Below are 14,672 nucleotides of genomic sequence, written 5' to 3' on the forward strand. Positions count from 1 at the left end.
ATGTGTGAAAATAGATAACCAAGAGGAAACTTGTTTAATAATAATTATATAAACACAAAAACCCTACTCTCTTTTTCCCTTCAGTTTGGCTTATTATGTCATAGTGATAGAAATCTAAGTCATTACTATAACAAGAATCAGCACTCAAAGAAACTTCACACAATTGCTGCAGCTTGCTAAGATTAGAGGACGCTATATGTTGTTGAAAATAAATTGCTGGAAAGAACCAGGAAAGAAAATCAAAAGCCCAGAGTAATAAGTAATAAAAGTAGATCTTTCTTTTACTGTTATCATGCTTAAAGCCAAAAGACTTTAAAGATCCGGGCTTTTGCCTCTGTTTTGCTTCATTATGGTGTAGGAGAAAACCCCTGAAATGTTTTATAAAGGGTTTGGTTTATTTGTTGGCATTGTTTTTTGTTTTGTTCTGTTTGGTTGGTTTTTCTATTTATTTTTCAGCTTAGAAAAATCAGAAAGGTCAAGTCTAATCTTCCTTGGGTTTTCTTGGGGAGCCACTGGGAGTTCTCACAACATATTTTGTGAGCTGTAACACCTTAATTGAAGGTGTGGATGTGCTGAATTTTTTACAGAGGTTTGCTTTATTTAAAATGCAAGTCATTGAAATAAGTGTGTGCTAATAAAAATAATAACTAATATTTCAATATATGTAAAAATATTTTTAAACCTTAGTAAGAGAAATATTTGTGTTTCTAATAAAAACACAACAGAGTTTCAAACAGTCCAACTAAACTCTGCTGCTCCTCTCAATTATTTAAGTTCTTTAAGTAAATATAAGTTAACCACTGCTCCAATTTTCCATTATCTGAATTTTGATGGTAAAAAACCAAGCAGAATTTAAAAAAAGAAGAAAAAAAAAAGAAAAACAACCAATCAACAACAACAAAAATGTTCAGGCTGCCTTTATATATTCTAAAGAAGCAAAAAAGGGAACATGTTCATTTTTTTCCTCCCTTTTCAGCTCACCTTTAAACTATAAAGCTCCTATAAATTCTTGATAGAGCTTGGTATAAAAATTGATTGTGTAAACACTAAAAGTGTTGAAGGGAGTATATTTTACTTAGTTATTCATTGAAATGTTTTAATAACACTTTTTATTTAGAACACAGAAAGCTTTACATTTCTATACCAAAAACATTACAGCACAAGCATTCAGGTTCACATCCTGAATAGAAGTGTTAACTTTGGAAATTGTCAGGTAAAGATAGAAATAGGAATGTTACCAAGCCATGTTTAGTAGTGCCTGCAAGTCACCCTTTGGTGAATAGACCACTGAAGATATATTTGCCTTTCAAACATCAGAATTTACAAGCTTGTCAATTACATTTTCCATAGGTTACTCCTGCTTTACTAAAGTTGATTTTATTTCTTCATCTAGGAAGAAGAAAGGCGCATGGCATCTGTTGCAGCAAGAAAAGAGGAAGAGAAGAAGCGTGAAAGCCACAAACAGACCTTGTTAAAGGTATTTTCTATTCTTTCTAACACTAATTGAGATTAGATAAAATGCCATACATTAGTTGTATTGACCATAATAAGGTATCAGAGTACAGCCGTGTTCGTCTGTATTCGCAAAAGAAAAGGAGTACTTGTGGCACCTTAGAGACTAACAAATTTATTTGAGCATAAGTTTTCGTGAGCTGTTTGTCTCTAAGGTGCCCCAAGTACTCCTTTTCTTTTGCATAATAAGGTAGGCTCTGATATCTTGGTGCTGTAGTTTAAAAGGACACTGTCTCCTTTAATTATACCTACTTTTATTTTTAACCTCAAGAAAAATGACACCTATGATAATAAGTCAAAACTGACATGATACCAGTTCTTCTTGGATGTGGAGCTTGCCAAAGCCAATTTGTGGGAGCCTCATGAGCAAAGTGCAGAGCCCTCAGACCACCATCAAATCTGGTCAGAAGGCAGTAGTCAGTGATGTGTGATATTGTCTGTCTTTGGCCACAGCATCTCATTGGCCCCAGTTGTGAAGGCTGGCTCACGTTGACCCTGGCCTGTTTGATATGTGTTCAGAAGGGCCCATGAGCAGCATGGCAAGTCAGAGCTGGATGCATGCATGGTCAGCGTCAGTTATAAGAGACTGGTTTCTGATGTCACGTGTGGACCATTCTTCATGCAACAATGATGTCACAGAGAAATCTGGGCAAGGCAAGAGGGCCCACAACAGGTCCCTTGATGAAAAGTGTGCTCTTGGGTGGTTGAACAGATCTGTGCATGGTGATAGGCTAAGTTTTGCCCTGTTTTTCTCAACCATTCTAGCTGTAATATCCTCAAGACAGATTGTGGAGGAGTGATGTTGCTTAACATAGGGACCCACAGTACTGTGTGGGTCACATTGTCCCAGTTATAATGCTTGTGGTTGAGTGTAGTTGTGTGTCAGCCAACTTGATATGAGACAAATGGAGCTTCACCAGAACACAATATTCTGCTGCAGAGTAACAGAGGTCTAAGCTGGATGTTCACAGAGTTTGAGCACTAGCATCCTGTGAAGTGCCAGCCAATTTGCTTAGAAGGTTGTTACTCGTCCTCAGTTCAGTCACAGTTTTCCTCAGGTGTTTAAGCTATGTGAGAGATCTATCTAGGGTGACTCCAAGGTAGAGTGGGTGGGATTTGTGTTTCAAGATATGTCCATTGAGAAGAATATTGAATTCTTGGTCTGCTCTGTCATTGTAAAAAAGGTACACAAACGAAACTCTGTTGGACATGCTTGGCTGTAAATGCTACCAACTGCAGTATTCAGCCATCTCAATCAAGTCAGCGTTTAGAGCATCTTCAAGTTCTGGAAATGACCGTGCTTAGATGTCTAAGCAAATGTCATCTGTGTATGTGAACTTGCAGGACAGGGTGAACAGCATAAGTTTGTGTATAGGTTGAAAAGCATGGGTGCCAGCACAGATCCTTGGGATAGACCATTGTTTTGTCTTTTCTTCTTCCTAACTCTGTTCTATGTGCACTTGGAAACTTCTGTTGTGGAAGAGAATGTCAATGATGTTGACTGCCCCTGCTGGGAGAACTTTCAGGGTTGTGAAGCAACTGGTACATAGATGGGACAGAGTCATAGCCTGACTTCCTCCATGCCTTCTTGATTTGTCTTGCACCCCAAGGAAGGCAAGTTAAGGGAATCAGTCTTTGTACTCAATTGAGCACAGAGACTACAGTTATACCTGGCTGTTACAAAGGATATAAGGCTTCTTATCCCCACCCATCCTGCACCCCTGGAGCATCCAGGCATAATCTGGCCCATAACTTGTATTTAGGGCCAAACTTTTGAAAGTAGATGCAGAATTTTGCACACACACAAGTTGGTGTTTCGGGTACACACATGGAAGTTGATTTTGCATGTGTATATTGGGCATTATGAGCTTTGGAAAAATTGAGCTTCTATTTTACCAACTCTTATAATCCACAAAGGTTCATCTGGTATACCTTAAATATAGTCAAATAATTCTCTATCTGAACACAACACATACAAAATTTGAAGTAGAAAACCATTTTTGATGGGGTTTAGACCATGGAGAAGCCAAAATGTTAAAGATCCCATTAGTCATGTAAGAACTCCACCAACAAGCTCTCTTCCAGTAATTACCAGTGGCAAAGTGATCACATCACCAGTAGGCCTCATAGACTAGAACCCTGCAATACTCCACAGATGAGTTCACAGGTCAGACGAGCATAGAAATTTGTACTGGTACTGGTGGTTACCCTTGAGATGATTACCAGCACCAGTGGAATAGTACACACTGCTTGCTCCATTCTGTAGGTACACATGTTGACATATGTTTGTCAGAGAAGAGTAGGTCAAAGAAATGCACCGTTGCAGTTAGAACGGAAGGTGCTAAGGTTTGTGATAGTCTTAGTTTCTGTGGGAGTTCATTCCACATTCCTGGGCCAGCCCCCAGGAAATCGGTCTCCTGCACACAAAAGCTTTGCCCTTACTGGCTGTGCAAAGTGAAGTCTAACACTCAGCTCGTTAAGATTTCTCTGTCTGTAACATGATGATAACTTCAGAACACCACATCTGATCAATTCTAAAATTTCAGCAGATGTTCTAAGCATCGATGGGCACAAGTCTGTTGATTTTTAGAGCAAATTGGATCAGTAGAAAAGCCTGATTCACAGACTGCCTGGTGCCGCAAGCAGAGGAATCTCTCATCTGCTGCACTGACATATATCAGAGGCAGTAGCTTAACTCTCGGCATGGGGAGAGTTGTCAGTATCTTGAACTCTAACATAAATCAGTTTTCACAGGGAGGGTTTGTAGGGGGAAGTGAGGATCTAGGGTCAGGGAAAGTGGAGTGATTTTGAGAAATGGGGACAGGAAGAAGAGGGGGCAACAGTGAGTGTGGAGAGAAAGCAGCAAGGACTGGAGGGATGAGGCAGGGAAAGCAGAGTCTCACAGGTCAGGGAGGTGGAGGGGAGGAAGCTGGGACTCAGAGAGGACTATAATAGTGGTAAAAGAAGCAGGGACATGGGGTTAGTGGGGGAAGGGGACTTGGTGATTGAATGGGGCAGAGAAGCTGGGACCCAGAGGGAGAGAAATGAGTGCCTGGGAGTGATAAAGCAATGACCCGCAAGGGGATGGGAAGGTTTGGCATAGTGATGATGATGATGGAATCAGGGACCCAGAGGGGAGAACTGGGTAGGTGGGTGAGGAAGCAGGGACCTAGGCTGAGGGGAGTGGAGGTGAGAAGGAGAAAGTGGAGCCCTTGGGGGTGGGGAATGAAGGTGGTGAGGGGAAAGCAGGGATTGAGGAAGTTAGGGATGTGATCGGGGGAGGAATGGAATTGAGGAGGAAGAAACAAGGGTGCACACAGGGTATGTCTAAACAGCAAAGAAAAACCTGTGGCTGGCCCGTGCCAGCTGACGCTTGCAGGGCTTGAACTAAGGGTCTGTTTCACTGCTGTGAAGATTTCTGGACTTGGGCTTTAGCCCAAGCCCTGGGACCCTCCCACCCTACGGGGTCTAGTCCTGAAGTCTACAAAGTAATGGAAAAGCCTCGCAGCCTGAGAACCTTGAGCCCAAGCCAGCTGGCATAGACCAGCTGCGGGCTTTTCTTTGCTGTGTAGACATAACCACAGAGGCCCTGCCCTGGGGGAGAAGGAGAGAATGGGAGGATGCACTAAGCCAGTGCCATGTTGGGGAGAATTGAGGAATATAAAGTGCCCCTGCTGGGTGCAATGTACTCAGCCTACAGAAGTGACAAAACATGCAGCCCTGAGTTGTAGAAAGTTCCATTGCGCCAGTGGAGCAAAATTGTCAACTGTGGGCTTCACCCCAGAGCTTTAGTGAAACTTTTAGATACTCTAGAGCCAGGTCATTGAGTGCCTTGAAATAAGGACCAAGACCTTGAACTTGATTTGATAGTTTATGGGAAGGCATAGTAGGGAGCAGGGGACAGGTTTGATATGTTCACAATAGCCAGTGGTGCTGAGGAGATGTACTCTAGTGTTCTATAGCAGCTGGACTTTTCTAAGTGCTACCAGATACGTTACATTGCTGTAGTCCTGCTGAGAGTTAATGACGGCATAAATACCTGAGGCTGGGTCATTGTTTGGATGGAGTCTCTTAGCCACTGGAGACTGTAGAAAGCACTGCTGAGTGAGAGCTCATTATCAGTGAGGAATTCAGGAGCACTCCTAAATTACAGACTGAATTAACCAATTTTGGGGTGGTGTGTACCTTTAATCAGAGGAGACTCTTCCACCAATATCACCTCTGTCTCATTCAGTTTCAGCTTCAACCAGCTCTTCATCCATGAGCTGAACTCATCCAAGAACTGGCCACCTTCAGGTAGTGGTATAGTCATAAATGGTGAATGATAGATGGAGCTATGTGTTATCTGCATATTGCTGATGCTTGAGTTCCTGTTGCCTGACCAGTTCATGTAGATGTTGGATAGGACTGGTAAGAGTATTGATCCCTGTGGGACTCTCCACGTGAGAGGTCTAGTTGTGGAAATGCAATTTGCTATTACAGCTTGTTGAGTGTGACTCCCCAAGAAAGACTGAAACCATTTTAGCACATTACCCTGGGCCCCACTACCTTTGTCAGGTGAGACAGCAGTATCTTATGGTTGGCCATGTTGAGAAGCTGGGATTGGGTGAGAGGGCATGGATCACTTGATGATAACCTGTCTGTTCATTCCCTTTGGGGCACCTGCCATTGGCCACTGTCAGAGGACAGGATACTGGGCTTGATGGACCTTTGGTCTGACCCAGTATGGCCATTCTTATGTTCTTGTGTACTGCAAAGATTCAACTGGAGTTTGAGTAGTATTGTCCTGAAGAATCTTGCGAAGGGGTGACTTGCCCATGACTTAGGGTACTGGCTAGGTAAGCTGTGGTTTGTCAAGGTAAGATTTCGTATCACGGGTTTGGAGGGTGTGGGTTCAATGTCCACCATTTAGGAGTTTAGAAGAAAAGGAGTAGTTGGAGGTCAGGGCTGGAGGGAGGGAGAAATATAGCATGTGTGTAAAACTGGACCTTGTTCAAACCAAGGGGACACATGCAGAATTTTAACAGTAGGTATTGTAAACTGGAAGCAATAGGTTAAAAAACAGGAAAAAGTAAATAGATAAAGAGGTGGGGTTAATTGTTACATGGTAATCCAACAGTGTGTCTAGTATACTTCTGTTTTTCTGTATCTTACCTATTAAAACAGATTTGTCTGAGTTTGGATTTGTTCAGTTTAAAAACAGGTTCCAGAAAATATTTCCTCCCCCTCATCATTTTAAAAATTAATACTTACATAGTTTATTTTATTTTTACTATAGATGACTGATATGTTTTAAATTTATTTGGTTTTGAAGTTTTGGTGTCCGTTCCTACTGGTATAGAGAAGGGAAGTACACACAGACACATACATCTGGTGGTTTGGTGATGTTAATGTGTTGGCCCACTTACTGAGCAACAGAAATTTTTGAAAGTGTGATTTATTTTTACTTCTATTTCTTAAGCTTTGAAGTATGTTTCCTTACAGTGGGAGATGCTGTTGTTTGTCTTGATGCCCTAGATCTCTCAAACCATTTTGCCAATGAAAATTCCCATTGGAGGAAAGGGGCATGTATTGTTAATGTGTAATTCCATACTCACTCAAGCTTGAACAGGAAATTGAAGTTTTCATTCTTTTTAGTGAAGGCTTTTTTCTTGTCTTCAAGGGGGTAAAGAAGCTTAACAGCCAACTGCTGTTCTCTTTTATTTGCTTCAAAAAGATGATTCTTATCTCTCTTCTATGTACATTTCCATTCTATCCTTGTGTGTTTAAATTTTGTTTTCTCTGTTTCAGACTCTTGTTTTACTTGAATGGAACTTTCTTTCCCATAGATCTAACAGTGGGATTAAGTGGCTGTGAAATAATTTGCGAAGTCTAAAAATTCAGCCAATAAATGGAAATTTTGTGGAGTCAGATTCAGCAATAAAATATATTTTCCCCCACAAGCTTTATTGAGAAAACCATAAAATTTTACCTTGCTTCCTTTTAAATGAAATGTCATGGCATACTGCCCATTTAATAAGGTAACTGTTGCTGTTTTACAAAAGTGTCTGCCATCAAAATTACCATGCTAATAACTGTTGTTGAATTTTCATAAACATTCCCATATTCATTTCAGAGGTTATAACTCACCTTTTTTTTTTCCTGTTCATGCCTGTCTGTCTGCACTGTGGGTTTTTCTTCTTCTCCACCACTTGAGTGTGGAATCTAATGCTTTCTATAAAAACCTGTCCCAGAATTCTCTGCCTCCAGAGGCTTGCACAGGGTAAGAGCTCCCATTTGACAGGGTCTTATCTGAGTATTTTCTGGCATAAAAATGATCATTTGCCACCAAATCTTTTAATTTAATTGTTTTTCAAATGAATAAGCTGTTGGGTGGGATATTTTAGTTTAGATGCACTGCAAGAGATCAGCAGCTGCACAGCTGAGGGCTCACAAGATGGCCAGCTAGCACAGAAGATGAAATAGAAAAGCAACAGGAACTCTCAAGATGGAAAGGATGCCTCACTGATGCATCAGACTAGGTCTTCTTCTAATTCAGCACTCCTGAATGTTCTCCCCGATTCCAAAAATGCTGGAGCCACAGAAGGGTCATCCTTCACCCAGGCCTCCTTCCTTCCACGTTTCTGACCCATTTTACTCTGCTGACATGAAGTTCACCATGGAGTACTCCTCAACAGTACTGGAAGGGAGAAGTCACCCTTTCCTGCTTACTGTGGATCTCAAAGGGGGAAAACTTCAGTGGGACACAGGTGGCAACAGGCCTGCAGGGGAGCAAGTACCCTCAGCTTTTTTCTATTTTCTATTTCTCCACAGTCTTTCCCAGTGTTCTTAAATGAGGGTTCCTCTTGTGCAAGCATGCACGTTTGGGTATGTGAAAGCAGCTGTCATCCTATTCACAGCTTTGATTTATTTACAGATTTTTCCCTATGATCGGCCTAAATCAAGAGTTTTCAATGGGCATTTCCTTTCCTTCCTTGCTCATATTCTCAGAGAAGCAATGGTCCAGAAACTACAACAGCCCCTCACCCTTTAAAAAAAAAAAAAAATACAGAGGCATCTTCAAAGGAGATTATATCATATTTGAAACCAAATCATATTTATATTGGATGTAAACATGACACTAAGAAAGCAGCATTTTGCAGCAGAGGCACCCCTTTGTCATAACCCAGTTAGAAAGATTACAGCAATTTTTTCTTTAAACAAAGGACAGAGTAAGGAAAAAAACCCTATAATAATAGTTCTTAATTTATGAAGAAATAAGTTCCTGAGTGACATCGTATCTCCCTTTACAAATGTGTGTTGTTATTTTAAAAGACACAAGTCATCACTTTTGAAATGCTTAATAGGCAAAGATAAAAATAAGGTCATATCAATATGCAAAACACATTTACAATAAAAGTAAAATTTAAAAATAAAATTTATCCAGCTTGGCATTTTTAATTGTTTAAAAAAACAAAGATAAAAATAAGGACTTAATATATTAAATGTTCTTTTACAGAGCAGTTTTACAATAAAAATGAAAGTTTAAAAAAGAGAAGCTATTCAAAGATTGGCCCTTTTCACCTTTGTTATCTGAAGAAACATATCCTCTCCTTTTTTGCTAAAACTACTATTGTCATTGAAAGAATAATTTAAGACTTTCTAAATATTTAAAGCACAGAGGAAAATGTCACAATAGATAGCCCATATTTACATATGTGTTTTCCTAAGTGATCACTCTCGTTACAGTGTGTATGGTAACACCCATTGTTTCATGTTCTCTATGTATATAAATCTCCCCACTGTATTTTCCACTGAATGCATCCGATGAAGTGAGCTGTAGCTCACAAAAGCTTATGCTCAAATAAATTGGTTAGTCTCTAAGGTGCCACAAGTACTCCTTTTCTTTTTGCGAATACAAACTAACACGGCTGCTACTCTGAAACTTGTCATGAAGGATTGAGTAACTGTGGTAAGGAGAGAGATGAGCACGTGGCATATTTGAAGCAGCATGTTTCCTAATAGCCCGCCTGCTTTTTTTTGAAAATTTAACTTTTGCAGAGAGAGAATTTTTAATCACAGGATTAAAATTTAAAAAGCCTTAAAACTTTTAAACTGGCTCTAAATGTGAAAATAAAACAACACACAAGCAGTTCTAATACTCCCCATAGAAAAGAAAAGAAAATGAATTCCAAATGTCTGCCTTGCCAAAAGTGTGCACATCTACAAATCAAACTAGAGGGCAGGACATAAATCAAGAAGAGGGTGTGGAAATCTGTCCATATATAGAATGAATAAAGGTATAGAGCCCATTACTACTTAGTTTTCCAAAGAGAATAAAATATTGCCATATGCAATGCTGGTTGCCATCATAATTGCATTTGGTACTTTCCTGATGCAATTATTTTTGTCAGTATTTATTATCCAGGCTTCCACTAGTGGTTGTATTGTTGTCTTTGGAGGACATTCTGGTACTTTGCATGAATAGTCATGCCACGTTGCGTTCTTGCATGTAATTTCCCTTTGACTCACTTTTTATTTTTTTTCTGTTTTCTGTGTATGTTGTTATTTTATATACACATTTTATTTAAAATTGGATCTGATGAACTTGTATCTCTTTTTTTATTTCCAATTTTAAATGAGAAATAAATTACATAGCCTCTTTGCGGCTTACTTCAATTGTGTTTTTTTGACTCAGTATTAGATACTAAATTGATTTAATAACTCTCTTGGTAGATTAGAGTTCCAAGTTTCTTAGTTTAAAAACATTTTGTGAAAAATCGTAAACAAAGTAAACATTTTGGAAACCATGAGGTACTATGAGGGCTCTGAAAGAGTTTGGTGGAAATGTTCCAATACCTTTCTTGTCAGATAGTGTTATCAAGTATTATGTATGTTTCTTCACGAGGCCTTAGAGTTCCTTAAAAAGGGTCTCTACCAGATTCCTTATTTAACACGTGCTCCACAAGAAGCCTTCTAAATTAGTAAATATTATAATGGCAAAATTACTTCTCTTTGGACTAGTTATGGTAAGGAGATGGTGGAGGCAATTAAATAAAAATTGTCATTTTGAATGTTAGTGCTGGTTATGTACTTAAGTATAAATAACTAGGGAAAATGAAAAGTACACTAATTCTTTACACACTACAGAGGAATTCTGATAAAGGCTCTTTATTTTCTATATGAATATATATTTTTCCAAATTATAGTAAGGATATTGGGCTAACATCACTAGATCCTGTTGCATGTAGGCATAAATTTCATTTTCCTGTATCAGTGATGCTCCTTAATTTAAAATGTCCAGGCTCTGATTGACATTTGTCAGAATATCAGTGTGGGAACTGCAGTGTTGTGAGCATCTTTGCTGCCGGCTTCCTCACAACCTCTAGTCTGAGCACTGCTTGTCAGTTACACACATCTGGAATACATGTAGGGACTAGTACTCAATGAAGAAATGGAGGTTACTTGCCTGTAACTGGGAGTTTTTTGAGAAGTGTGGTCCCTATCTGCATTCCACTACCTGCCCTCCATCCCCTCTGTCTCAGGTCCTGTTGGACTTATGGTAAGGAAGGGAACTTCAGAGGCATCAGTACACATTGCCTCTTATACTCTCGGTTGGGAGCATGAGGAGATCTACTGTGCAGTGTGGGCCAATGGATGCTGCTTGTTAGAATTTCTGGACTCAGGCATATAGTGCATGCATACCACATGTGGAATATAGATAAGGGCCACAGGTCTCAAAAAAACTTCCAGTTTCAGACAGGTAACCTCCATTTCCATGCCAGCTTCATCTTGCCTGCTTTTGAGTGGCATTGGCATTCAATGATTCCCCACTGTAATGGATGCTGAGGTGGTTTACACCTCTGTGACATTAACCCCTGATAGTCTTTCCACCACCAAGGACTTGTGTGGCAGAGTTTATGCTGGCAGAAACCCAAGGTGAATCTGGCCCAATGTCATTTTTGGTTAATTAAAACACATCTTATATAGTGTATTCTTATGTAGCTCCAGTCTTATGGATCAATATGCTGTATGATAATGTTCATGGTGTGGTTACAAAATAAAATATCTGTCACATTTCTCAATATTCCTTTCACTTTAATGGAAATCTTCAAGTGAAGCTCATTTGTTTCCTTTTCTCAATAGCAGTTATTCAGTTAACTCCTCAGCTTGACTCTAAGTTTGCTATATAAAATGTTAGTGATTAGCTAAAGCACGGACAAAACAATTAGCCATAGAGAACAGCATTGGTTTCTTTTCATAAGATTAATATATACAGAAGGCTGTCAAAATAATGGTTGAGTCTGATGAGCTTGAACTAAATTAGATGTTCACGCTGACTGATAAAGGCTTTGTCTCTCATATGTAGTTCTGTTTTCCAGTAAACAAATAATTCCTACCTTTCAAATCTCTTTAATTTCCAAAGAGATGTAATTCTGTTGGTTTTAATCTGAAACCCTTTGGAAGAGTAGTGTAAACCTTTCAATTCCTTGCAATTTATGTTTTACTCATATTATTTTATATTATTTCTTGGTCTCTCTGTCATATGTAGTGGTTGCATTTAAAAAGTTTGTACTGGTTTCAAAGATCTTACTGGCTCAACTAGTGTTCCCCAGTGCATGTATAGTATATATGTCTCAAACTGGCAAAGACTTGAAAACCCGTAGAAACATTTTAAATTCAACCTCTCTGAATAATGTGCTGTAGTTCCCATAGACTTTAAATCTGATTGTGAAGACCTTTCCTGTTAGGCATCTTGAAACTCATATTCTCATAAGGCTTTAAAATGTAGTCGACTAACCCCTTCTTTAGAAAGGGGGAAAATGAACCTTAATGTTTCACAGTTGAGTACAGTAACTACAGTATGAGGGTGGTGATGTGCTTTTCAAAGTTTTGGGTTTTAATCCCTTTATTGTATAACAATGAATGGATAAGTTTAAAGAGTTTTTTGTATGGAATTGTTTTTAAGAAAATGTTTAGACTACATAGATAAGCACCCAGGTCAGGAAATGCCAAGTATTGGTTTTTTTTATATACTGCTTTCTCTTTTCGAAGAACTGTACGGTCATTAAGTTCTACTTCTCACATCTGTAGCTAAATTATTATTTATTTGCATTACAGTCGTGCCCACATATCTGCCCCTGGGTAGCCATTATGCAAACACATAGAGAGAGGCAGTCCTTGCCCCAAAGATTAATTTTCCAAATGGAAACAGAGCTTAAGGGACTTGGTCAGGGTCACACATCCGCAAGCATTGATATGAGGTCTTTTGGTACACAGGCTAAGGCTTAACCTAGTATTACACATATTGAATCTATTTCCCTAAATTAAGTATCCTCACACCTTCTTGTCAACTGTCTAAATGGGCCATCTTGATTATCACTACAAAAGTTTTTTTCTTGTGCTGATAGTAGCTCATCTTAACTAATTAGCCTCTCACAGTTTGTATGGCAACTTCCACCTTCTCTGTATGTATATATATATCTTCTTACTGTATGTTCCATTCTATGCATCCGATGAAGTGGGCTGTAGTCCACGAAAGCTTATGCTCTAATAAATTTGTTAGTCTCTAAGGTGCCACAGGTACTCCTGTTCTTTTTGCAGATAGAGACTAACACGGCTGCTGCTACTCTGAAACCATTCAAACAGTGTCTCTGATTTTTCCTATTTGTAAAATGAGGATAATACTACTTTTCACTTCATACATAAGTGCTGGAACTAAGAGTGCAGGGGATGCTCCAACACCCCCCCCCCCACCCCCCCCCGGCTTGAAGTAGTTTCCATGATATACAGGGTTTACAGTTTTTGGTTAATGGCTCTCAGCATCCCCACTATAAAAATTGTTCCAGCACCAATGACTTCACAGGGCTTTTTCTTCTGTGGATATCAAAGTGCTTGACATAGATGTCAAAACAATAATAGCTCCATTTTACAGAACAGTCACAGAATCCGTTCCATACCACAAAGTGTAAGCTTTAGTTTAAAAAATAACTAAGCTTCTAACCTTTTTGGTTGTAAAGATAACTTTCCAAATGTAAATCAATATACTGTTGTCTTCTTGAGTCTGCAAACCAGTAGCCTAAAACATAGTTCTAGAAGAGCTGCAAACTGCTCCCTTTCACCTAAATCTAAATGAGCTGTTAAATCTGAAGCAAAGTGTTGCGAGGGTTAGGATTAAGCATTTATAGTAGAAGCATACAGCTAAAGTGATGACTCGTGGGTGTTAGATGCACAGGAGGATATAACAGTGGTTAGGTTATCAAGTGATTCTGTGGTGCAAAATCAGAAGTTCATGCAGGTGCCAGTGCATGTTTTTGAGCACCATTATAATGTGTTGTTTGCATAAAGCAGTGACTAAAATGGGCAACCATTTACTACACCGAGGTCCAAATCATTTCAAAGTGTAGTCCGACATAGAGCTTGTGAAAAATTTAACAATATTTCAAGATGAAGAATTTCATAAACAAGAGGTGAAAGCATGCAATAGTATATTGCAGTGTAGTAGACATTGAATACGAATAAAACGATGGCAACAGTGTTTTAGATAAATTATTAAACATTTAATGGCTTCATTGAACTCAATCTTTTCATTGAGAGCTTTTCTTTGTTAGTCATGTTGACCAGCTGCTTTATTTTATAAGGAGAAGGAAGGCTAAAAACAATTCTCTGATTAGTAGAAACATTGTCACTTTTCAAAGTAACAGTCTGGAATTGAAAGATGTGTAAAGTTCAGCAGTTGAATAAAATGTGGACAAAGAATAGCTAGCCAACCATAAAAAAGTTGCAGAGGTGTTAGCAGGTCACTCTACCTTGAACGGTTCCTTACGATATGTGCTAACTACTTAACGCTAAACAATTTGTTCCACCTTGCATTTTGCTGTACTTTTCCCAGACCTTAAAAAGAGCTCTGTGTAGTTCCCTACAGATTTTCTTTAAATAACACTGATATTCTGACAAATACCAACCAGAGCTTGGAAATTTTAAATTTAAAGGGCTTCTCTACACTGCCCCGTATCTCAGAATAGAGGGGTGTAAATGCGCACCAGAGTGCTGCTTTGTAATTCCTCTGTATGGACACTGCTGGAATGACCTAATTTGCATTAATGTAATCCTTTTCAAACAGGATTACATTAAGATGGTGAACGGGAACCTTTTAGTTTGTGCCTGCAGCATCCACAGGG

The 14,672-nt window shown here is 39.1% G+C and overlaps 1 protein-coding gene across 6 annotated transcripts in view; it reads left to right on the forward strand.

The window, feature by feature from the left end:
* LRRC49 (leucine rich repeat containing 49) overlaps positions 1-14,672 on the forward strand; it is a 130,703-nt gene that overhangs the window by 85,950 nt on the left and 30,081 nt on the right. For all 6 annotated transcript variants that reach the window (XM_043523938.1, XM_043523939.1, XM_043523937.1 and 3 more), the window contains one exon: positions 1,394-1,477. In XM_043523938.1, coding sequence (XP_043379873.1) covers positions 1,394-1,477 — 84 coding nt within the window. The remainder of the gene's footprint in view (positions 1-1,393; positions 1,478-14,672) is intronic.

This window comes from Chelonia mydas, chromosome 10 (assembly GCF_015237465.2).
Source record: "Chelonia mydas isolate rCheMyd1 chromosome 10, rCheMyd1.pri.v2, whole genome shotgun sequence".
NCBI lineage: Eukaryota > Metazoa > Chordata > Testudines > Cheloniidae > Chelonia > Chelonia mydas.